This window comes from Talpa occidentalis, unplaced genomic scaffold, assembly GCF_014898055.3.
Source record: "Talpa occidentalis isolate TD23 unplaced genomic scaffold, MPIMG_talOcc4v2.1 talOcc4.10, whole genome shotgun sequence".
Taxonomy (NCBI): Eukaryota; Metazoa; Chordata; class Mammalia; order Eulipotyphla; family Talpidae; genus Talpa; species Talpa occidentalis.
Genome location: NW_023600993.1, coordinates 100,479,984 through 100,505,584, shown reverse-complemented (window position 1 = coordinate 100,505,584; position 25,601 = coordinate 100,479,984). Strand labels below are relative to the sequence as shown.

General features: G+C 51.8%; 1 protein-coding gene across 3 annotated transcripts in view; it reads left to right on the top strand.

The window, feature by feature from the left end:
- Positions 1–25,601, top strand: part of ATP9A (ATPase phospholipid transporting 9A (putative)) — an 82,544-nt gene that overhangs the window by 18,082 nt on the left and 38,861 nt on the right. For 2 of the 3 annotated variants that reach the window (XM_037500548.2, XM_037500532.1), the window contains exons 2-6: positions 5,529–5,673; positions 7,867–7,980; positions 12,747–12,855; positions 24,105–24,163; positions 25,376–25,427. In XM_037500548.2, coding sequence (XP_037356445.1) covers positions 7,942–7,980; positions 12,747–12,855; positions 24,105–24,163; positions 25,376–25,427 — 259 coding nt within the window. In that variant the 5' untranslated portion in view covers positions 5,529–5,673; positions 7,867–7,941. Of the gene's footprint in view, positions 1–3,810; positions 4,574–5,528; positions 5,674–7,866; positions 7,981–12,746; positions 12,856–24,104; positions 24,164–25,375; positions 25,428–25,601 lie in introns of those variants that run through there. The other variant, XM_037500541.2, reaches the window with a different exon arrangement.

The window sequence follows — 25,601 nt, the reverse complement described above, 5'->3', positions numbered from 1 at the left end:
GGTAGCAACTCTCCCCATGTGGCAGTCAGACTTGTTAATGGGTGTGTGTGTGTGTGTGTGTGTGTGTGTGTGTGTGTGAGACAAAATTGACTGCAGTGGAGAACCACTGACTTGAGGTATGCAAATGTCGCCAAAGCCACAGTCTACTAATGGAGAAATCCCCCAGATGGGTTGAAAATGACTGAAGTTGGGTAGACGGCTTGTGTGAATTTCCCTTCCTGTGAGTAGGTTCGTGGCATTGACATCAGTTCAAGAGCAAGGGGGAAGGAGACGTCTCGAAAGGGAAGCCCTACAGCAGCGCTGTCCATGGAACTTCCTGCTCCTGCACAGTCCAGTCTGTGGCCCCCGGCCACACGTGGCTCAGAGTGTGGCTGGTGAGAATGAGCACCTGGACTCCTGCTTTATTTCCGTTTAGACGAACCTGTCCATGTTGGGTGGCACAGCACCACGGAGCGTGGAGCGGCCGTGGCGATGAAGTGTGAATGTCGAGCGGTGACGGCGCTCTGACGGCTTAGAATCAGACACACGAAATGACTAGGAAGCCATCAGCCCCGCGGCCGACGGGAATCACGCGGGACACCCAGGGTTAACAGACACCAGCGAGGACGGCCTGGAGCCAAGTAAAGTGAAACGAGACCAATTTATCGATTCCTGGGACTGAAGAGCCATGAAGCAGACAGAATCGTGAGGTTGTCAGGAATCTCTTGTCCTCCGTGACACCACTTCCCTAACGGGAAATAGGGGGGGAGCCACCTGCAGCCCCAGGCTGGTCACCCCAGGGCGGGAAGCTCTTCCTTTCTAGTATTTGTAGACACATTCCCAGCTGGGGGTCTCCTAGTCCCAGGTTTCTCATGCCCCTCTCTGTGTTAAGAGTTCTGCTTGGCCAACCTGGTCAACCCCACCTGTGCCCCGAGTTGGGGTGACCTCAGCTAGCCCAAGTGAAAGGATGGAGGGAGAGTTATGACAAGAGTAACTACAGAAGAAAGTACGTGGCTTACGCTGCTTCCTCAAGGAAGGAGACACTGGGGAGAGGTCCCCTGCTCCAGGCTGGTGCACACCTGCTTAGAGATGGTTTAGTTCAGGTCGCAGGACAGCAGGGCTGGAGCTGGGCTTCAGGCATTGGGAAGGCAGCGCTCAGGCCCCTGGGGTACAGGTGGGTGTGCAGTGGACGTGCGGTCACTAGAACCAACAGGAAAAACACAGAGGGCTACGGTAACAGGAGGACATCAGGAGACAAACCTCTACCTGTACTGGGGTGAGGTACTGGGGTGCTGGTAAGGAGGTGTGTGGGGTGCTAGGTGTCCAGGCAGAGCAGACCCAGGGAAGGTGGCCACTGACATGTGGGATGGTGCGTGCTGGGGTGTGGCTGGGCAGGGCACCTCTGGTTAGCCTCACAGCCGTGCTGCTCTCCAGTCTGGACCCCCGAAGAGTGCTTTTCCTCCTGCAGGGCCCCTCCTGAGAATATGTGTGCTGTGCTCACCGTGAGTGAGGCATAAAGGAGCTGTCTGTCACCCCCAGCCACTGAAGGGTGACTGAGACCAGGAGCAAGCCAGTTGCTTGGCATAAAGAAGAATGGGCGAGGGGCTCACAGAAGTGCCCCCAGGCAGGCCCGTTGCTCTTGATGGTCCTTAAACCACGTTCCAATCTTATGGGGGAAAGAACAGCTGGGGCAGAACTGTGCTGCAAGGCTGATAGGGGGGTGCAAGCAGCTCAGGGCTCTTAGCTTAGGAGCTGGACCCGGATGTCTGGATTTTAAAGTCACGTCACCACTGATGCAGCGGCTGTAGAGGCAGGTCTCGGGCAGTCACCGAGGCCTTTCTGGAGCTCCGTTTAGCCATCTGGAAAAATGTGGAGGTTGTTAGCGCGCACCATGTGGGCTTGCTGGGATTGCGATGAAACAGTGCATTTCTTTTTTCTTTCTCATGTTTAAGAGAGAGAGTGCACCTCGACATCCATACCGTCTTGAGGATCTGTGCTGCCCCCTCGCCCTCCCTGCCACCACTGTCTCTGCCTGGTGATGGCAACAGCCTCCTAAAGGATCCTCAGTTTCTGCTTGGGGGCTGGTTAATACACAGCTCTATTAAGATCTCATCCACGCCAGCAGTGATTCTGTTTAAAGCAAGTGTTTCAGCAGCGTTCAGAGCATATTCATGGAGACATGCAGCCATCACCTGCATCACCTGCATTCACTTCCCCCACTAGCCTCACGCCCATTACCTGCTTCTGCTTTTGTCCACGGAAGTGACTTCTCTGCCCAGAGGCCCTGAAAAAATAGGCATCAAATCCTGCCACCCCCTGCTGGTCCCGGGGCCCTTGGACTGTACCACAGAGCTCTTGCCCTGGTGACCTGCCCTGTGCTCTGTCCCTCCTCCTGTGACCTTGTCGTCTTCCCGCTTTCCCTGAAGGGCGTCCCGCCCCACCGCCCGCCTGCTCTCTGCAGCCCTGCCCAGGCTGCTTCCTGCTCTGGGCCTTTGCCCTGTGGGGCCAGTCTGCCCGAATCGCAGCTCCTTGCATGTTAGGGTGGCTCTTCCTTCTACCTCAGCAATCACCTGCTTCCGACCCATGCCCCCACCTACGGAGCATCTCCCTCCCTCCCCCTTGCCCAGCCCTATTTTATTTGGGGTAGTTCTTTATATGCCAGTCTCCCTCCAGACTGGAGTAGCAGTTCCAGGGGGGGACCCGATCCGTGTGGCTGTGACCGTGTCCGGTGCCAGGCAGGGGCCCAGCCCTCTGTGTGCAGGACGCGTGCCCAGGAGCAGCACCGATGACTTGTTGGGTAGTTGTATTACGTGTTCAGTAAACAGTGTTGACCTGCAAGTCACACTAGTTGTGGCAAGTTCTATCCCGTGCGGGCGGGACACGGATAAATGAGGTGACTGGCAAGTGGAATAGCTGAGATGGGCCTCGGGCTGGTGGCGCTCAGCGCTGGTGACCATGTCCTTGTTTCACCCCACGCGAACGCTGGCCCTGTTCCGCCTCGAGCTTGTGAGGACGGAGGCGAAGCAGGGACCTCGTTGGCATGCTCGGTCACCGAAGGATCTGGAATCCCAGATGGGCCCTTCATAGGCGTTTACTATCACCGGCTTATTTACCTGCTTAATGATTTCTCTGTTTCATTCTCTTTATACCCCACCCCCTTTTTGAGGTGACAGCAGTTTACAGCACTGTATAGGTTTGGGGAGCAGTTTCTCACCTCAGCAACTGTTTCACACCACACCCACCACCAAATACCCAGTCACCGTCCACCACCAGCTGCCCCCTCCCTCTTGCTGTGAATGTAGCTGAAGGAAAAAAGAAGCCACTTAGACCATAGGAAAAATATTTATAACGTGAATAAAGAACCCATAGGAGGGCCTTCCCTGGTTGAGCGCTGGGCCGCGGGGCTGCCCGCAGCCTCTGCAGCGCTGGTTCGTTCCCCGGCCGCCGGCAAGGGTCCCACACACACACGCACACCCACCCACACACAAAAAGAACCCACAGGAAAGGGTGTCCCCCACCTCCTGCCCAGAGGGATCCCTGTCAGCAGCGCCCCTCCGCGTGGCTGCCTGTCCGGGCCTGTCACTCTCGCTGTCAGGGGAGGGGAGCACCTGGACTGGGCCGGCCCTTGCGCTTGGGTGCCTGGTGTCTTGCCAGTCCGGCCATTTAGCACAGGCTGCTCGTTCTGGTGCTTTCAGGACTGCCGGGAGCTCGTTCCATTTTATGGATGTTCCCTGTTGCTGTAGCACCCCCGTGGGTTTGTTTCCAGGCTTCTACAGCTGCCACTTGGCGCGCTTGCACCCGGCTGCCGGCTCGGCGATGACCAGCCGCACCTGGCGGTCTGTGTGGAGAGCTTCGCTAACGCAGGCGGTGAGCACGGGTGACATCACCCTGTGACGGCTCAGGGTTGTTGAAGTTCAGTCTTGCAGCTGGCATTGCAAACACAGCTGTGGGAGCCAGCGTTATGGGATGACTGCGGCCTGGGGGGTCAGTCTTGACCATCCGGAGGGTTTCTGCAAACAGGGCAGGATGCTCTGTCAGAGGGAGATCCCTCCCCGTTTGCTCCTCCCTCTCCCTCCCTCCCACTTCCCTCTGTGGCTCCTCCCTCTCTCCCTCTGTCCCTGCCCCCCTCCCTGGCTCCTCCCTGGCTGGCTCCTCCCTCCCTGTCTTGTATATTCAGTACTTGCTGGTGAGTGTCCACCAATGGCCAGTGTGGGTGATGAACACCCAGAACAAGGCCAGCCGTGCGCTCCTCGGGGACTCTGTGTGTCCCTGGCCTTTGGACAACTGAGAACCGGGCCAGCAGGAATGAGTTACTAGAAGTGAAACCTGCCCTTGTGGGAGCCACTCTCCTCCCGGAGCGAGCGAGCACCAGTTTACGGGAATGAGGATGCTATTTTTAAGAAAGAGCATTGTGTTTCATCATGGAAATTTTGAGCGTCTCAGCAGGCAGCTTGCTGGCTTGCTACTCTTAGATCCCTGATGCTCAGGGACTGTCTTTGCTCAGCTCAGCTCTGTAGCCAGCACCCCGGCAGGGCCTGCCTGGCCTGCAGGAGGAGGGGTGCAGGGACAGCCATCTCTGTGGACCAGCAGTTATGTAAGTGGCCGTCGTCTGTCTGGTTGGTTTTGCTTCGGCTGGCCGTGTCTGGAGGGGCTGGGCGGCGGGAGGGGGGGGGTTGCTATCACTGCCAGCCTGTCTGTGGGGCAGTGAGGTGGGCAATTCAGCACGGGGTATCTCCATCACAGTGCTGCAAGGACTTGTCATGCTGGAAACGCCCTATTTATGGGCTCTCCTGGGGACCAGTGGCCTTTTTAGGGGGTTGTCAGAGCGGCTTTGTTTTGCCTGGCAGGCCAGACTCGCAGGTGTTCCCTGGCTTCTGCTGGGTGCCCTGGCAGCCAGTGGCTTAATGAGCTCTGCCCTCCTGGGACAGCTGGGGGATGGGCACTGGGGTCAGTCTGCTTAGCTGGCACGCAGGCCCGTGTCCAGGTTGTGCTGGGTGCCGAGACAGTGTCTTTCTGACCTGCTCCTCCAACGTGTTGCTAAAAAGGAGAGCAGGGGGTGGAGAAAGGTCCCTCCCCTAATCTTGATATTACCAGCAACCTCAACAGCAGGTTGAGACATTAGGTTTTAGAATAAGATGCACAAGTTCCAGGCCAGACTCCCTCGGCTATTTCTCACAAGCTTGGATGCTGAATTTACTATCCTGGGCTTCCCCCCTCTCATTTATAAAATATAAAAGTAATAATGGAGCTTGTTGAAATATATTTGCTTTGAAATATTTTTTAGCTTTGCATTTTTATGAAACTTGCATGAAACTGCTTGAAATAGTCTGGGCTTGGGGACAAAGCATCTTTGATTCAAAACACAGCTTCCTAAAGCCACAGCTCTGTTTTCTCTTCGCAGTCCCGACTATTGTTGCAGACTTGAGTCTGAGAAGGTGCTGCAGAGACATTCTGTCCTGGGTGGTGTCTGGGCGGGGCCCCAGTGGTGTGGGCGGGGCCTTGACGGTGTGGGTGGGGACTTGACAGTTGTGGGTGTGTCTTCTCCACAGGTGCTGCGAGTGGCTGAGATGCTGTGGTGGAGGGGAGCCCAGGCCCCGGACGGTCTGGTTGGGGCACCCGGAGAAGAGGGACCAGAGGTACCCTCGAAATGTCATCAACAACCAGAAGTACAACTTCTTCACCTTTCTTCCTGGGGTACGTAAGGGTGGGGCCCACACCCTTTTTGCATGCGGCAAAGATCTAGGTCCCTGTGTCGTTCCCCTGCCCCCTCGGCCCTGGCCGATCACCTTCCCTGGCCCTGAGCTCCTGGCTTGACTGCCTTCTGTCTACAAGCCTGCGGGAGGCACCTGACCAGAGAGAACAGCCTCATGTTTGTGCAAAGTCTTGAGCTTAAAAATGAAAAACATCTTGAGGGGCTAGCATGACTCCCAAAGCACACCCCCACAACACCCCCCCTCAGCAGTGCTTAAAGGTCCCCCTTAGCATCACAAAATACATACTCAGCATAGGGGGGGTGTTGGTAGAAACAAATTTTAAAAAGAAAATTTTCAACCCTATCTTCCAGGGAGGACTTGTGTAACATTTTTGCTCTTGAATGTTTCTGTTTTGCCGAGTATCTTCTTCTGTTAAAGTTTTACTGCATTCACCTGTACAACCTCGGATGAGTGCTCTGCGCACCTGGGAACCACATAAATACCCTCCGGGCGCACTTTAGAAGCCATAGCAGCTCCTGGTTTCACTGCTGGGAGGGAAAAAAGTGCTTGTTAGACTTGTTAAGGGGTGATGTGAGGCCCCAGTGCATTACACTGTTGCAGAGGGTCAGCCTCAGTGTTTTCTTCTGGGTGATTTTGACTATGTTCGCTGTGAGCTGCTTCAGCCCCAGCCCCGCCCCTACTCCAAAAACCCCCTTGTAGGGGCAGGAACGACACAGCGCAGGTTTTCTGATCCAGCAGACCGGGTAAAGGAGGGGTCAGGGTCCTGGAGCCCTCAGTAGCTTTTGCAGGCTTTTATTGGAATTTACTGGGTATACAGCAGGCAAGTAATTTATCTTGACTTTTTTATTTACTGGGTATACAGCAGGCCTGCTGGGTATACAGCAGGCTGGCAGGCCTCCCAGCCCCCAGCAAGTCTTCACTCTGGGCTCTCCGGCCGTCTCTCACGTTCTCTCCGCTCTTCTCATGGCTCTGCTTCTCTCCCGGCTTCTCTGCTCCTCTCTCGGCTTCTGCTGGCATCCCCATGACGCCACCCTTATAAACTCTGTCTCTCAGCCCAAGTGTACCCACTCCAAGTGCCCACCATCAGGCATGCATTTGGGACCACAGGGTTCCCTCATCTGTCCTAATGGCGGGAGGGCAGAAAAGCCTGATACTTTTTCCTTACCCTACACCCCCAAATCTCCGTGTCTTAAGTTTATTTCCCAGTCACGGAAACTCTGGCACAGACCAGGCACTATCCTCCACGTCACAGCAATGCCATCTACACCCTCAGGAACACCCAGCCCCATAGCTGCAGCCAGGGAGACGCGCTGTTTCTGCTCGTTGCCGGGTGGCCAAATGACATCCGCATCTTGGTCTCCCTCCAGGCACGGGGTGGGGGGCTGCTGCACTGCCGGCAACCACCTGCCACCCAGGGCAGGATCCTGCTGCACCTGTTTATGGTGCTGAGCTCCTCGCGTGGAGATAGTAATTTATCTTGACTTTTTTATTCAGTCTTACAGCAAAACATTTCCCAGTAAGACCCCTCCTTAAGCAGCATTTTGAGTGGCCTACCTGTCCTTTCACAAAACAGATGGTTTGCGACATGGAACAAGTATGGCCGGCGTCCTTGGCCTGTCCTCCCCGCCCCGGAGTGCTCCTGAGTTTGCACTTGGCGTCTTTGCACTTTGTAATTCCACACATACCAGTGTTCACTGTTTTCCCTCTATAATAGTTTTTTTTTTTTTTAAAAAGATTTATTTATTTATGCATACAAGAGCTGGGGTACAGGCCAGAGATGTGGGGGGGGGTGTGTGAGAGGATTCACCAGAGACAGAGTGGGGAGCAGAACAGGCAGATTGACTGAAATACACTGCTGAGGGGAGCAGCGGGTGAGGCAGGGGAGGTCATGTGGGGTTCTCCCTGGCCCGCCTGGGATCAAACTCGTGCTGCAGAGGCCGCGGAGTGCAGTGCTAACCCCCTTGCGCCACCAGGGAGGCCCTATAATAGGTTCTTGCTACCTGTGTGTATTTTCCTAAACATCACGCCGTGTGGCTCTGTGCGAGGGGGTCGTGTAGCTGTGTTGTCCTGTGTAGGGTCGTGTAGCTGTGTAGGAAGGATTTCAGCAACGTCTCATGCAGCCTTCACCCGCGTCGTGGACCTGCTCCAACGCCTTCTTCTCTCTCCGTTCCAGGTGCTGTTTAACCAGTTCAAATACTTTTTCAACCTCTATTTCCTACTTCTCGCCTGCTCCCAGTTTGTTCCGGAGATGAGACTCGGGGCGCTGTACACCTACTGGGTCCCCCTGGTGAGTAATGGGTGGGTGGGTCCATGCATCAGAAGGTCGGGGCAGATGCTCTGTCCCTCTCACCCAAGCATCTGGGCTGGGGCGTCATGGCCTGTGAAGGGAGAGCACGCCCTCAAGCCAGCACTTCGAAAACTCCTGAGTTGTGAATGTTGAAGCTGCAGCTCCTCTACCCCTGGGATCAACCTGGGGTCACCGGCCATGCCCTCGTCCTGCGGGTCAGCTGCTCGGCCCTCCCTGGTCCGTGGATGCTATTATGCATCGCCCGGGTCTGGGCTCGGGGCAGTGAGGAGACAGAGCCTTTGTGCTCGTGCCTGTGTCGTTTGAATTGTTCTCTGAGGTGGCGTTTTTGCTTTTCTCTGTGGAGTGTTGCACAGTCGGTCACAGATCATGTGCTGCGGTATGTCCAGGGGCGACCGCTGGCCAGAAGCCCCTGTGCTCTGCCCCTCTCCTCCTTGTCCTTCTCCCTTCCCTTTCCCACGTGGTGGCCAAGTACCTGCTGCATGCCAGGCGCGGCCTGGAGATGCTGCCTTCTTCTGGCCGGGACCACCGCCTCCTAGGGCCGCAGGATGGAGGGGCGGGAGAGGCCCCGTCTCTGTTCTCCAGGCCTTTCAGAAAACAGGGAGATGGTCCTCTGCCCACATCCACGTGAACCTACGAGAGAGGTGTACTGTGGACAACCAGGGCCGGGCAGCTCAGAGGGGGATGCGCTCACGTGTCACCATGGCAACACGGGAGCATCTGACGTTGGCAGAGTCTGGCCAAGAGACTTCCTGTTCCTGTTGAGCATATTGAGCACTTTGAGAGCAGAGATAACTTCCTGACCCGTGTGAGAGAAAAGGAGCAGGAAAAAAAGGAAGCCGAAGAGAAAGGTTCTTGGGTTCAGTGGGAGCTGAGCCCGCTCCACCCAGAGAAGCTCACGGTGAGAACCCCAGGAGAGGAGTCTGAGCTGCTGGAACCCTGTGAATTCGTGGTGCGAGAGGTGGGGAAAAGTAAAAGCCCTCTGGACTGAAAAAAGAAATGTCTGCGCCTGGGGAGCTGATGTTCAGAGAGACAGTCAGCGCCTTAGTAAAACCTTTTCAAATCGTGAAAAGTGGTCTGAAGGTTCTCGGGACAGAGGGGGTGTCCAGACACATGTAGCGTTTGTTCAGTGGATGGAGGAGGGGTTGGAGATGTAGATGAGCCAGGGTGGCTTTTGAGGAGGTGACGGGCAGGAGTGTAGCAGGGCAGGAGCCGCCAGGTGCAGGCACTAGTGATGCAAAGGTCCTGTGGTCGGCAGCTGCGTAGAACATTAGAAGAGCAGAGAGAAGCCCAGTGTGACTGGGGCGTGGAGAGGGCAAAACTGATGTCTCTTCTCCAGAGACATTCTGGAATATAACTGTTGCTTGTTTCTCCTGATCGGTGCCAGGTGGGAGATGATAAGGCTTTAAGGCACAGCTGGGTGAGCCATGGATGGGTGTCGCAGCCCCTGTCAGACAAGCCATGCCTGCACCTCACTCTGAGAACGGGATTCATTTCTTCCATTCGGGACGTGAGAATAGTTCTTTTCTGCTCTGAGTCCACCGTCGTCCAGCCTCTCCCTCTCTGAAGACAGACATTCCTGTCTGTCCAAGCGGCTCTGGGAGGAGACATCAGCCACACCTGGCATAAATTAGCCAGGATGTGGTCAGAGGCGAGGGCTGGGTTCCTCCTGTCTGAGAAGCAGCCTGGAGGGCAGGCCGTGCTGGAGCTTCCGTGGGCCGGAGGCAGCACCACAGGGCAGGGAAAAGGCCTCCTTCCCTGATAAATGAGAACACACAGCACAGGGCACGCGGCACTTGCTTGGGGTCCACTAGGAGATGCCGCTTTTCCATCTTTTGGAGGCTCTGTGGGGCTGAGCTAGAAGCGGGTCCAGCCAGACTCTGCGACACTGCCGGGAGTCAGGAGCGGAGGTCGCTCCTTCGGCGTGGATGGGGTTGGGGCAGGGGTGTGTGGATCCTAGTTTTCCAGACATGAAAAAAAAAAAAAGTTGCAGGATGACATGGACAAAATGCTTCTATTTTTATGACCTCCCTCCCTCCCCTCCCAACAGTGATGTCTCGTGTGTAGCTGTGTGGAAGCCTGGGAGGCTCCTCGCTGCGGCCAGTGGTGATCCCTGGAGCTGGCCATTGCCTTTTATTCTTTCAAGGATTTTTTTTTAAAGATTTATTTATTTATGCATATAAGAGCTGCAGTGTAGGCCAGAGGTGCAGGGGGTGAGAGGATTCACCAGAGACAGAGTAGGGAGCAGAACAGGTGGGTCTACTGAAATCCACTGCTGAGGAGAGCAGCGGGGAGACAGGAGAGGTCTGCCGGGCCATGTGGGTCGGCTCCCTGGCCAGGGATTGAACTCATGCTGCAGTGCCTGCCCATAGCTTCATAGTGCTGACACTAACCCCTGCACCACCAGGGAGGCCCTCTTTCAGGGATTTTTGAGCTTATTGTGCATGTGTTTCTATTGTGAGTCCCCGTTTGCTCTTCTGCAATTTGGAGAGTTACAGGAAAGGAGATGGAGCAGATGTGTGTCTGGATGTTTGCTCCAGCCCCGCTGTGCTAGCTGACCTGTCTCAGATCTCGTCTGAAGTCTCTCAGCCCTGGTGGGTCTCGCCTGTGGACACAGGAGATGTGCACACGTCATTGTTAAACTGCTTTGTGACTTTTCCTCTCATTAGTCTGCCTCATGCGCCTTTGATTGCTAGCCTAGAAGACCACAGCGGGGTACAGGAGGGGTTCCTGTGGACCCTGGTAATATGGAGACCAGATAATCTAGACACCAAATAATCTAAGATCAAATAATCTAGATTTTTGTTTTTGGGGTATAATCTGTGGTGGTGTACTGTTGGGGTGTAGGTTGGAGACAGGGGTGAGAGAATTCACTAGAGACTGGAGAACGAAAAGGCGGTATGCATGATGTGTGTGCATGTGTGTGTATATATGTGCATGTGTGGGGGCAGATAGGTTTGCTTGGGGGGAGTGTTTCTGTCTTCATATTTGTTACATTGATAACATCCTTTTTCAGCAGGCTCCCTGGCAGCAGGGAGGCCTCCCTCTCCTGTCTTTGCACACACACTTTCCAGTAACATCCACGCATTTAGCTGGGCCCACACAGAGGGAAACAGAAACAGGGACATTTGAAAACAAAAACAAAAGCAAACAGCAACAAAACCCTCTTCTCTGGCCCAGAGCAACCAAACAGCAGCCTGAGAAGGGGCCGGGGTGCTGCCACCAACCTGCGTCTTCATGCTTCTCTTCTGGAACCTGCCAGCTTTCCTTTAACCTCGGCGTGCCCTTATCTCTGATTGGAAACAGGAGCAAACCTTTGATTCTAAGTGTCCAGGCCTGGGGAGGACTCCACAAAGCAGCCCCTCCTCTGGCTGGATTTACAGAAGAGATTTAAAGTCTTTCACATCACGATTGATATATATCAGCGGGCGAAGAGTATGAACATGAAATCCTCAAAGAATCATTACCGCCAACCTCCAGGCCCTTAGTTCTCTGTATTTTTTTAAAAAATGACTTTTCAAGGGGGCCTTAGAAGAAGGGATGACAAGGGTATTTTGTAAGAAAAATGACTGAGCAGTCTTGCCTTTATTGATACAAGAAGAAAACTCTAGATAGAAATAGCTTCTGGGTGTGGGCGACAGGCAGTGCCCCCAGATTCTAGCGGGGATATCTGACCTGGGAAGGTCAGGGCAGGTTCATGTTTGAATGCGAGCCCTTCACATGTTATCTTTATAAAAATGGAGAATGTTACAGATAAGGAAGTCCCCTTCCACTCCCCACCCCAGCCCTGTTCCTCCCCACCCCGGATGCTCCCCACCCTATCCTACGCCTCCCTTTTCTTCCAGAGGTAGCTAACCAGTAGCTAAGGAAGCTGGGAGGCGCCCACAGTGTGTTGCTCACAGGAAGGTTACTATGCAAATAGCTGTATCTCTGTCTCTCTCTTTTTAAATTTTTATTTATTTATGCATACAGGAACGGGGTACAGGCCAGAGGTGCGGCGGTGGGGGTGAGAGGATTCACCAGAGACAGAGTGGGGAACAGAACAGGCAGATTGACCAAAGTACACTGCTGAGGGGAGCGGCAGGTGAGGCAGGAGAGGTCTGCCATGCTGTGTGGGTAGCTCCCGGGCTGGCCCGGGATCAAATTCTTGTTGCGGAGGCTGCGGACAGCCTCACAGTGCTGTGCTTACCCCCTTGCGCTGCAAAGGAGGCCCTGTCTCTCTCTTTTAAGCCTGTCTCTTGTTGCTCTCTCTTCCTGGCTCCACGCTCCTGGGTTCCCCTAGTTGCAGAATTGGGTGGCAGTTAAGAGTGAAGACTCAAGAGCCCAGTTTCCTGCTTCCAAATTCCCACTTGTCTCTTGGAATTTTTTCACTCAACCCCTGTGTGCCTCAGTTTCCTTATCTGCACAGGGGCATCTCAGTAACAACAGTGGCCCTCTGAGAGGTGTGGGGAGATGGACGTGCACTCAGGGTGTAAAGCCCTTCAGATAGCACCCCATGCTGTGTTAGGGGCCACCGTCCCTCGCCACCGCCAGCGCATAGACCATCGGGGTGTTTGATTTTGACTCTTAGGGGGCCTGCAGTGATGGTGCACAGGGATGTCCTGTATGTGTGTGTCCCAGAGGCTTGGGGAAGCCTGGGGTTTGCCATGATTTGCAGGGCCTGCCTTACAAGCTCCCTTGTGGCCTCTGGCAAAAGCAGAGGACGGTGGGGCTCTGCAGGGCTCACCCCTTTCCACCCCCCTCTGCAGGGCTTCGTGCTGGCCGTCACCATCATCCGCGAGGCCGTGGAGGAGATCCGATGCTACGTGCGGGACAAGGAAGTCAACTCGCAGGTCTACAGCCGGCTCACAGCAAGAGGTCAGGCTCGGGCGGCCGGGCGGCCACGGGGTTGCGGCTCCGCCTTGGGCTGCTGACAGTCAGGGAGCAGAGTTCAAGGCCCTGGGACAGCGGCTGTGCAGGCACCACGTGGCCGGGCAGTCACTCACTTGTCAGTTCCAGGGAGACCCACTTGAGCCGGGGCAGGGTCGCCAGGGCGGACTCTCCGGTCCCGGGTCCCCAGCTGCATTCCTAGGCGTCCTTGGTCCTCCGGGAGCTGGGCTTGTCAGATGCTTTGCTCATCATCAACCTGCAATTGAGTTCTGTGCCTTTAGCTCCTGGGTGGCTCGTCCCTTTGCCAGACAGGCAGAGGCGGATGGAGGCCCCCTCTGTTCAGGCGGAGGCTTCATCTCTGTCCTGAAAGGGAGCCCAGCTGAAGAGCTAGTCTTTCCACGTGACCAAGCTGAGTGTTTTTTGGCTTTAGTTTTGGGGGGAAAAGTACCAGATTGACATAAATACTACGTTCCTCCAGATTTCTTTGAAGGCATGTTATAAATTCAGGTAACTGAAGAATGGAGAGCCTCTAGCTTAGCTCAAAGCTTACCTTTAGTCACGAAGCTCCTTGAAAGGAGTTTTTCAATGGCAGAATTTGAGAAACCCACCCAGGACCCCATCCGAGCAGCCACGAAACCCCTGGCCGGTGTAACATGTGTCTCTGACTACTAATTCTGCACAGTTACGACCAGAAAGGAGAGAGTGGCCCCAGTTCAGAGACTACAGATCCCATTCAGAATTCAGATGGGACAGGCTGAGGGGATAACAGTGGTGCCTGCCGGAGATGGAGGCTTGTGGAAGAGGCAGACGGCCGGTGGCACCCGGGCCATGGTAGCGAGTGCTTATGGAAGCCCTTATGGTTGCTGGGCTTTGCATGGGATTTTCCTTCAGAGGAGTATGTTTGGGCTCCAAAGAGAAAGCAGTTGACATTTAAATAAATTCCTGGAGGGGGGGGCATGAAAATATTTTGTTGTGGTGCATTTGAATAGGTCTTCTTAGTTGGTGGTCTTATGGGAGGGGGCGGGATTTAGAGTTGGCATGGAAATGCTTTATTATTGCTAAACTACTGTATTTAGCACATTTTGCTGCCCGGGTGAAAAAACCCAGGCTAATCTTTGCAAAGGCAGGTGGTCTGTGCTTTCCACGTGGGTAATCAGAAGACCCCGCTGGAGGGTGTTGTTTTTGTGGCTTGTGTATATTAAATCCCCCACTGATAACATATTCTTACGAAAACATTTCCAATGCTAGGCAACCGACAAAAGCCCCGTGGAGGGGTGCAGAGGGTCTATTGAGGGTGTGGGAGGAGGGGCCTGGCCTCATTCATCCCGCTGCTCTCGCTCTGCCCTGTCTTTGGGGCTTTTCATATTGCGATTGCTTTTCCCCTGAGTGGTTTTCCTGCCCTCCCCCACAGCCTTCCTTTCCAGCTCCTGCTTTAACTTCTCGCAGTTTTTGAAAAGAGCCTTAGGAGAATGGGCAGATGGCTCGAGCATTAAAAACGTGTCTCCCTTTGTCGGTGGCCTTTGTGGCCGTGGTTTCGGGTGTCATGCCAGTGCCCAGCCGTGAAAGGCAGGCCAGGGTTCTAAAGGTGAATCTGGCCCCCACCCTCTCCCCTAAACACTGAAGAAACTTTCGGCTTTGAAAGTGATGGAGGTGAGTTTAGTTATTTGATAGACTTCTGGGAGGCAGGGCCCGAGGAACAAGCCCAAAGTGGGAGATTTCAGTGAGAAGGAAGGGAAAAAAAAAGGTTTTTTTGGACCTTACTAATTAATGACATAAGACTATTCTAGAGTGAATCTTTTCCCCAGGATCTTTCTTTATTAAGTTCAAAATCAAAATGAGACAAATATTCATTCACGCAGGAATGAATGAAATCTTAATGTACATCCAACACTATTTCTGGAGTTAAAAAAATGCTCAGAACGCAAGACATCAGTTGATTCCCAGGCATGATATTTGGCTACATTCAGCATCATTTCCTGATTAATCGTGTCAGTACTTGTATGAATACAGTTTTTAAAAGTTTGATAATAATTTCTAATTAGCAAACAGTTACAGAATCAGTGGAAACCTCCTCTGTCTCTCTCACTCAGATTCCTCAAGTGTCAGTGCTTTGCCAAGCTTGCTTTTTAATATTCTCTCTTAACCACGAAACGGGATTTAGTTCTGAGCTTTCCTGCTACTCCTCAGTAACCTCATTCACCTTTAAGTCCTGGTAGGACATTTCTCCTAACATGACCCCGCCCTGATCCACAGCAGGAGTTCAGCAATGTGCAACAGTGCATTACTTGTAATCTAAACCACGTCCTGACCCAGACTTGAACACTTATCTCTAAAGTCCTAGTGTGACCTTTCTGTCCCTGGCCCAGACATCGTCCAGTGGACGCCTGCACTTGGCTGTCCTTTGCCCAGGGCCTCTGCTCCCCTAGCACGGCCCCTGGGTTTTCTGTGTCTTCCAGTGACATTGACATTTTTGAGAAGCCTAGGCCAGTTTTAGCTTTGTCCCTCAGTTGTGTCTGAGGTCTCAGAATTAGCTTCACGATACGTGTTTTTAGTAGGAGTTAATTCAAGGATGCCAGTGATAGCGGGTCCTGTTGGGAGCTACCTAGGGCTCAGAGGCTTCTGTTAATCACAATGAAAAAAAATGGCAAACCTTGGGAAAAAAAGAATTGAATTTTAAACAATTGAATTAAAAGCCCTAATAATGAGGAACTCACTCCTGGGAAGAAAAGTGGATGACAGGTTTCCCTTTTTATTAAATTGCTGTTTCCAACATTTTAGATCATTTTATTTCATTCAAGGTTTATCTAAGACAATATACCAGTTGGATTAATTTTTCACAAAATTTTCAGGGTTTAATAAGTACATGTTGTATTTTATAATGAAATGAGCCACACAAAAATGACCCTCTGTTCATTGTTTTGAGTGTATTTGAGACGGTCATGTCCTGGTCTGTGATAGGTTTCTGTATTACAGGATAAACATGAGGGACTAGGGCTTCAGGGACTTCACAGTCCAGCAAGATATCTCTGTGTGTGAATAGAGACATTTTTTTTTTAGATTTATTTATGCATATAAGAGTTGGGGTGTAGGCTAGAGGCATGTGGGGGGTGAGAGGATTCACCAGAGACAGAGTGGGGAGCAAAACAGGCAGATCTACTGAAATACACTGCTGAGGGAGCAGCGGGCAAGACAGGAGAGGTCTGCTGCACCATGTGGGTAGCTCCCTAGCTGGGAATCAAACTCCTGCTGCAGTGGCTGTCGATTGCTTCCTAGTGCTGAGACTTAACCCCTTGCGCCACCAGGGAGGCTCTGAATAGACAATTTAAAAAGGTGACCGGACTTTGCCCTATAATGGTGTGAACACGAGGGTCCTTATTGCCAGTGTCCCTTTTCACAGCCACTGCTTTCCTGGCTCTGAGTTTGCCCTGCCTGGGTTCCAAGTCTTGCTTCCACCTCCTCCCTGCTGTGTGGGCAGACCCTTATCCTGTCAGTAAGCTGGGGATAATAATAGTGCCTCCCTAAGAAAGTTGCTGTAAATGTAACTCTTGTATGGGAAGAACTCAGGGTGGTACGTGGGATTCAGTGTGCTCAGGGAAGGCCTTGCAGTGGGGGTTCATTAAGAGTTGGGGTTAGGGGAGCCCCTCAGAGGAGCTAATGATATCTCCCCAGAAGAGGTGGCCTTTATTCTCAGTCTACATGGTTTGTGGTGCCCAGTGCAGAACGAACATGCAGGTCTCTGTTCAAAATCAAGATTGTCAAGGTTGCAAAGGTGAAACCAAGTATAGGAGCCTTTTGCACTCGGGGTTCTGTGCCAGCTTCCAGGTCATGTGCCCATGAGGAAGCCCTGGTGAATGGTTCTCCAAGGGCCGGAGGTCTCAGTGGCTGGGGTGGTGGGGTACAGACCTCAGTTCAGGCTCTATCTTGTTCTTCCCAAGTAGGCCGTGTTTCCTGACCTCCCCCTCCTGGGAGAACAGAAGAACAGACCACATAGGCCAGTGACGCTCTGGGAAGGAGTGATTCTGTGACCAGGGAGTCTGTACCTGGGAGGCGGCTTGGGAGAAGTTTGGAAAATGCTGTCAAATTGAGACACACAGGCCCTCCCCGGTGGCGCAGTGGGTTGAGCGCATCGCTGTGAAGCTGTCCACAGCCTCTGCAGCACCGGTTTGATTCCCAGCCTGCCAGGGAGATTCCCACATGGTGCAGCAGACCTCTCCTGCCTCGCCCGCTGCTCCCCTCAGCAGTGTACTTTGGTCCTTCTGCCTGTTCTGCTCCCTGCTCTGTCTCTGGTAAATTCTCTCACCCACCTCCCCGCACCTCTGGCCTGTACCCCAGTGCTTGTATAAATAAATAAATCTTAAAAAAAAAAATTGAGGTGTGGAAGGGAAAGCAGACAGATTTCTGTCCAGAAGTCAGTCAGGTACTAGACTGGGCCTAGGGTATAGGATTTTGAGCAGCCTTGCGGAGGTAGCTTTTACAGATGGGGAGTTGGGGTCCACAGGGAGGTCCCATGTCGCCATGAGGGAGCAGGGGGAGCCAGCCCAGGTTGTGAACCTGCTCCGTGCCCAGATCCGAGCCCTCTGGAGAGGGTGGTGCGAGGATGGCTGCAGCCTCAGCCTTCATGGGCTTGCCAAGGGGGGGCGTCTGCAACTTCACATTTCTGTGTCCAGGGGAGCCCGTCAGTCCCTCCTCGTTGTAGGATGGATGGACTGTTGCAGACCACATAGAAGTCATGCTTTCGGATAAATGCGCTTCCCCTTTCCTCCTACTTGAAATCCACATTGAAACATGATGAGAGTTTCTTAAGCCTCAGTGAGCTTTATGGCTTGAATTATAGCGTCTCTTTCCAAATGACCAGCGTTCAACAGCTTTGGAAATACTAACCCATGAAGGGAGGATCTGAAGTGCCAGCACCTCCAGCAGGATGTAATGTTGTTCCTTGAAATATTCAGTTTGGGTCAGAAGGAATAGTTAGTAAAGGAATTTTTTTCCCCTTGATATTTGTCTTCCCCAAAGGAAAAGCTTCGTGTGTGTGTGTGTGGGGGGGGGGGGGAGGGGTGTTCTGTGTTGACTTTCACATGTGGGGGATGGGGTGTGAGGGGGTAGTGGGATCTGCATTTTCCTAACATGAATTCCATGGGTCTGTCATACCTGGTGGTTTTCCCAGACTCATTTGTGATCCGGGGCTCAATGAAGCAAGAGGATCACTAGCCTTAAAAGAAAGTGCAAACAGGAGCATCATTAACACAGTTGCTGCTGCTGCTGCTGCTGCTGCTGCTGCTGCTTCCGCTTCCCCGCTGGGGACATTGGGCACTTGCGGGGAGCCTGATCCCTAAGCCCAGGTCTGTGGCAGGGGAAATCCCACCCACTTCCACTGTCCAGTGCACATGGCCTGAAAGCCCAGCTGACCGTCACCCCCTCCAGCCTCCCTGGGGGCAGAGCAGCCTTGAAGAGCTCACCTCCTTTTGAAAGTGGTGGCTCTTTGTCAGCTTTCCTCACCATCTACTTTGGGCCATTCTTTAGGATTGCAGTGAACGTGGCTTGTTTTTGAGATCCCAGGACATGCTTTTCTTTTGGGGAGTTGTGTCCCACTGAGTCCTCGGGCAGGGAGGGTCGATGCGCTCGTCAGCAGGGGACGGTAATCCTGAACGCAAGTACCATGTGGGTTTTCAAGACAAACAGGCACGAGGGAATACTTGATTCTCGCTTTATAAAAAGGCTTTTGAGAGGAGAATTACAGTGCTGATCTTTCTGTGTTCACTGCGGCAGAAGTATCCCCAAGTTTCTTTACAGAGGATCTTAGAGTTCACTGAGCGAAGGATCCCCAAGTTTCCTTAAGATTCGGAACCTCATTTTATTTTATTATTTTTTTAAGATTTATTTATACAAGCACTGGGTACAGTCAGAAGCACAGGAAGGTGAGAGAATTCACCAGAGCCAGAGCGGAGAGCAGAACAGACAGAGTGACAAAACACACTGCTGAAGGGAGCAGTGGGCGCGGCAGGAGAGGTCTGCGTGCCATGTGGGACCCTCACTGGGGGCTGGAGATCGAACTGGTGCTGCAGAGGCTGCGGGCAGCCTCGCAGCCCAGCGCTTAACCGCTGCGCCACCGGGGAGGCCCCAGAGCCTCATTTTAAAACAGATTCTGCCACTTTCTCTGGCAGATGCAGCGTTACTATTTCAGACCCATGAGCTCCTTTTTTTAATCTTTCAAAGTATTTAGTTTCACTTTATTGCAAATTATGGGTGAACTTATTTATTGTTTATTAAAAAAAATAGCAAACCCTGAAAAAAAATCTTACTTGTAAATTGCTGTTATCATTCCCCAAAGGTGTTTCTCCCCTGCAGGGGGGTGTCAGTCTGTTTCATCAGGATTGGGCACCAGAAGCAATGAGCACCATTTATATATTTATTTGAAAAGCCTCTGTTGGGTGGAAAGCTTGTTCCTTTAAGATTTCAGCCTTTTTTAAGCTCCCACTACTTTAAACAAAGGCCCCAGGAAGAGGCCATGGAATTTATGATAATACTTTTCAACTCTTTCTTTGCCTGTTTTCAAAAAACCGTCTTTTCTTTGACTTTGGATAATGCAGACAGCTCTATTGGAATATAAAAATTTAAACTTTAAACCCATGAACTCTGCTGGTCTGCAGAGGTGTTTTAATGTCAAACCCAGGAAATGTACACAGGCTGCAGAATTCACAACTCATCACTGTCACAGCCAGATTAGAGTGTGAGTTAGAGTCATACATTAACCAGGGCTAGGCGGGAGAGCTACAAAAGTAATCAATGTCTTGCACGCACAATGAAAAATAGAAGTAGAGCCGGAGTGTTGGGGGTCAGAAAATAAGCCCACACACACCAGTGCCCTGACATTTATTTAAAAAAAAATTTTTTTTTAGGATGTTCTGAAGTTTGAATTGTCATTTGCATGTTTCAATTCACGGGAAACATCTGGTTTCTCCCTGCAGTGTAGACAAACTGCTCTTATTCTGAACCTGTCATCCATGAAAAGCATGGTTTGGCCTCAATAGGTTTGCTTATGAAAGGCCTGGGGTCCCACTCTGCAGAAATAAACAGCGCCGGGAGCTGGAAGTTGTTCCCTGTTGTAAGTTCTGGCTCAGAGGACTTGGGTGAAGTGGCAGAGCTGAATGGGCTGCATTTATTTTCCAGAGGTGTTTCCTGATTGAGGAGGAGATTGTAAAAATCTTACACAACTTCTGTGAAGTTTGTGCAAAATGCATGTAAAGGGCTCAGAGCCTGGAGGTCAGAGATAGGGGGTGGCAGGCTCTGAGGCAGAAGACCTGGAGGGCATGAAGGCCTTGGGGCTCAGCATAGGCCTCGCCTCCCGGGGCTTTTCAGTCCAGAAGCCCTACTGGGTGTTTGACTGGATTCAAGACCCGCTGTGTGATGTGCAGGACCCAGTGCAGAATGGAAGCACGGGCCCTTGTTCCAAAGCTGTTAAGAACTTTAAGATGAGGGCCTCCCCGGTGGCGCAGCGGTTGAGCGCTGGGTTGCGAAGCTGCCCGCAGCCTCTGCAGCGCCGGTTCGATCCCCGGCTGCTCCCCGGCCACCGGAGGAGGGTCCCGCATGGCGCGCAGACCTCTCCTGCCGCCCGCTTCTCCCCTCAGCAGTGTACTTCGGTCCTTCTGCCTGCTCTGCTCCCCGCTCTGGCTCTGGTGAATTCTCTCACCCTCCCGCGCTTCTGACTGTACCCAGTGCTTGTATGTATAAATAAATAAATAAATCTTAAAAAAAAAGAAACAAAACTTTAAGATGAAAGCAGAGAGTGTTCACTCAAGGGTGGGGCCCCTTGTCCATGGGCTGCTCTGCTTCCACCTCAGGAGCCAGAGAGGAAACCAGGAGCTCTGGGGAAGTACATGCGGGGCCTGGGGAGCATGTCTCCTCGTGGGGGATGATGGCCTGGAGGAAGGCCAGGATGGTCCCATCGCTCTCTGTGCCGTTCATTCCTTCTCAGGCTTCTTTGTTGGTGCGGGGAGCTTGCCAGAGCGCAGTCTGTGTCTTGCTTTGTGTGTAAATGGTTGTAGACAACTCAGCACATGATCGTGGCAGGTGAGAAGCGGTGCGTTTTGAGAGCTTTTTCCTTCTGAGAGTTAATCTCAGCCACCAAGATGCTCCGCTCTCGGGCCCTCCCTTCCTCCTCCTCTTCTCCCACCCTAGCATTCCCGAGACAGGGATGTTTGATTCAGGTGACAACGGCCCGTCATGATACCTGGCTGGCGGGGAAACCTCAGCTAAGATTGGAGTCTAAATATAGGGTCTGCTTCCCCCCTTACTTCCTGCTGCCAGCTCTTCTCCTTTTCATTCTTCCAGCTTTGTTTGTCCCTCCTCATTTAGAGCACACACTCACACGCACACACATACCCCGGCATACTCTGAACATGTGTCCTGCCTGCAGACCCGAACTACCCTTTTTTTTTTTTTAAAGATTTATTTATCCATGCATACAAGAGCTGGGTGCAGGCCAGAGGCACAGGGGGTGAGAGGATTCACCAGAGACAGAGTGGGGACCAGAACAGGCAGACTGACAAAATACACTGCTGAGGGGAGCAGCGGGGAGACAGGAGAGGTCTGCTGCGCCCTGTGGGTCAGCAACCTGGCTGGGATCGAACTCAAACTGCAGTGGCTGCAGATAGCTTCATGGTGCTGAGACTTAACCTCTTGTGCCACCAGGGAGGCCCCTGAACTGCCCATTTTTGATTGCCAAAAAATTTAGGGCCAAACCTAGATCAATAGATTTGGAGGTTCTTCACCCCCTTAAATATGAAAATGCTAATGAGGGAGCCACCTACAGAACACAGGTAACCCCCCCCCCCATGGGACTCCTGCTGTCCTGAGCTGGAGCAGGCCCTGCTGACGGTGCCCAAGTAGAGTAGGGTGCCTGCCTGAGGCGCAGCCTTCTAGGGCCAGAAACCGCTCTGCAAACACAGCAGATTAAGGGGTTTTGTTGAGGTAGACCAGATGGATGGAGAGGCAGGGTTCAAATGAACCCATCATAAATCAGGACTCAGTGGTAGCAGGGGTAAGTCTGGGTCTGGGCCTGACCCTTAGAAGTTTGAGCTCATTTAATTTATTTTTTTTCTTCTCAGAAAAGTACCACATGCTTATTACTAAAAAAAAAAAAAAAATTCGATGCAAAGATCCCCAGATAGAATCTCTGCCAGCCCTTTCAGCTTAATCCTCCTGGTTTTGTCTTCTGTCCCACTAACATACACACAGGTACATATGTGGTTACTGTTTAAGGGGAGCGAAACATGCTTTTCACTTAGAGATTAAGAGAAAATGTAAAAATGGGCACCTGGGCTGGGTGGTCTGGGCCAGGCCACCATCATCCACTTCAGTAATAAAACCAAGGACGGTAAAGTTGTGTTTGGGAAAGTTGTGGCAAACTCAGGTGAAGGAGGAGTTCGCGGGCGAGAGGGCCTTGCTGCGTTTACATTCTTCCCGGGGTGCACGCCCTGGTGCAACAGTGGTTTCTGCCCAGTTCCCTGTCGCCCCCTAGTGGGACAGGAAGAGCTGCTCAGGCCAGGATAGAAGCCTGCACAGTGGACTTTTCACACAGCTCTTGCTCCACGTACCATGTGCTTATGTCCCCATAAGCCCGTTGTGAGTTGAAAATACCGTAAATCGAAAATGCACAGAATACACTAACTTACTGAGCATCCTATCTTAGCCTCCCCTGTCCTTCAGTGTGCTCAGAACCCTCACGTCCCAACAGTTGGGCGGACTCACCCTAACTCAAAGCCAGTTTTATATTAAAATGTTGAATATCTCATGCAATTTGAGGAACATTTCACTGAAGCTGAAAAGCAGTCTGTGCAGTACTGGCTGTTTACCCTCATGATTCATAACTGGTGGGACTGTGGCTCCCTGATAACGCCCAGGATGTGACAGCGCAGGGTTGCTGATCGTGAGCCCAGGACAAGGTTAAAGTTGAAAGTACGGTTTCTACTGAATGCAGTGGCTTTTGCACTGTCGTAAGTTGAGCCATCGTAAGTCGAGCCATCGTTAAGTCGAGACATTGTAAGTCAAGACATCATAAATTGGGGACAGTCGGTAGCTGACTCTCCATTGGTGTGTTTGTCATTCCCTTTGTAAATGTGTTGATATAATGAACACTTGGAGCTCATGGGTCTCCCTCTATCAGGACTCAGCCCTTTGAATTGAATAAACTCCGTGTTTTATGAAAACAAGGCACATTAAGTGCTCACGAGATCCTCAGTCTGGGAGGGTCTAGAATTTTGCAGAGCAACCTGCTGCATGCTTGGTAGAAATCATTAGGGTTTGTGTGCCTCTTTTAGTGCCAGGTCTACTTACTGTTTTCCTGACATTTAACTAAGTACAAAGATTAGTTAAAATCAAACCCTATGGAACCGGTGAGAGCTATTTCTATAGAAATAATTGGCCTCCTTTGAAAAATCTCAGTGGTGGTGAGTTACTAAAAAGACACATAATATTAAATTGTGTGAAAAGCATAAACTGTTGTGAAAAATTATAGAAATCTAGAGTAGTGCACTCAGATTATTTTGCTAGCATTTGCCAGTTATTTTAAAGCTAAAGACACTGGATGTCATCTTTTCTTCCATCCTCCTGAGTCCATGGGGTGTGGATGCTGGTGCCGACGGGTTCTACCTGTGAGAACACCCCCAACCTACATTCCTCACCGAAGCTGGGAGAGAATAACACCTTCTCTGGGGTCTTCACAGCGCCCAGCTGTGAAGCTCAGAATTAGTGTTTAATGGCAGCTGCTTTTGCTTAACCAGATAAACATCCTCGGAGTTCTATAGTTTGATCATGCCTCTATAAACAAAATTAAAATGACAAAATCTGTCACTTTGGGTTAGCATCTTTCTTTTGGGGGGTGGTGAAAAATAAGAGGGGACCTTCTACCCCTCATGATCTCATGATCAGTTTCTTCCCTATTTATGTCTTCTGTTTTGAGGTTGAGTGAATCTCTGAGTACTGACCTAGGACAGCTTCTAAGGCCCCATAGACAGAGGACTGTACTTGAGGGTGTGACTGCCAGTGTTCTGGGTGCGGGGGTGGGGGGCAGTCTCTGCAGCAGGTGCCCTCCTTAGAGAGGCAGCAGGGATGATGCTGTTGGGGGTGGGAAGCCTTTTGGGGTGTCCTGTTTGGCTGGGCAGGCCAGCAATGTTTGTGCCCTGGAGCCTCTCAATTGGAGTGAACTCAGACCTCCACACCTGGGGCCTGTTTCTTTGCAGGGACGGTGAAGGTGAAGAGTTCCAGCATCCAAGTCGGAGATCTAATCATTGTTGAAAAGGTGAGCGGGGCATCCATTTTTCCAGGGCGTGAACAGGACATGGGGGCCACACACTTTGTGACTAGCTCCTTGGCAGTCTATCCACTTTGCCCTGGAGACAGTCTCTTTCCCGTGAGACACACACAGTCTTTGTTCAAGGTTTACGTGTGCTGGGTGGCCAGAAAGCCTGCGTCTAGGCAGAGGTCCCAGTTCTGATGTCCTATTTGATGGGTGTGTTTTTGGTTTTATTTTTTTTCAGCTTCTCATAAAGTCCTTCCCAGAAGTCAGCTTACTACTTAAGCACTTAAAAATATTTATGTCATTTACCTTTTGAGCAATTTCAGCTTGCATCTTTTGACTTAACCGTTACACTTCCCTATCATTTTTATAGGGTGCAAGGGTTAAGTGTAACTTGAGAACAGTAAGAAGGCCAAGAACACATTAAAGAAAAAACACTGTTAATATGTTTGTTACCTCGGCAGCACTCATCTCTGTTTATTGTGTACTCTTGGGAAGGTTTGGGTTCGGGGGTGGCCTCGAGAGTCTGGGAATACGACCGGATTAGAACAGGATTGTGTCTTAACTTGTTTCTTCTGTAGGAAGTGAACTGTGCTCTTTTAAAAGGATTAAATCCAAGAACTCAAAGTCGATTTGAGGCAAAATGAAGCTCTTCTGGGTGGCAGCTCAGAACCACACAAACCCCTTTATGTTAGTTATTGCCGAGTTCTCTGTTCATAATTAAACCCGGGCGGCCCTGGCTCCTCTTTCTTTTTGAGAATGGCTTTTGTTGCCTCCTGCTACTTGACTTCCTTATTCAAATCCCACTGGAAGCCAAACATCAAACTGGAAAATTGGTAGAAGCAGAAGCCTGAGCTGTCTGTGTCAGTCTTCGGTTTCAGCAGGCTGCCTGCGAGACAGGCAGCCCGGCAGTGGCTTGGGCCCTGGGTCCCGGGCTGGAATTTCAGGAGGCAATGGTTGAACTTGCAAGGAAAAAAGCGGGAGGGGGAAGGAGCCTCTTTCCCAGATAAGATTTCAACAAGGAATTAGTAAAGGAACAGCAGAGCGCAGGGTTTGTCAGATTCACAACAGAATCAGTTGCCGAGTCTGTCTTGAACCAAGGCAGACTCTTGAAGGAGGCTGTGGGTTTCGGGGGGGTCCCCCCCAGGGGCCAGTGGGGGGCGGAAGTCCCGCACACGGTCATGCACGCTAACAGTCTTCTTCTTCATAACCCAGAACCAGCGGGTCCCTGCTGACATGATCTTCCTGAGGACGTCAGAAAAAAACGGTAAACATCTGGGATCAATTTTGAAAATAGCCATTAACCTTTCAGTGGTAATTTGGCAAAATAATCATTTGAAAATGTAACAGAAGTAGATGATCATTTTGGAGCCATGAGGCGAACAAAAACATCTTTTTGGGTCGAGCAGTCTTGTAAAAAATATGTTGTTGGTGCTCACCA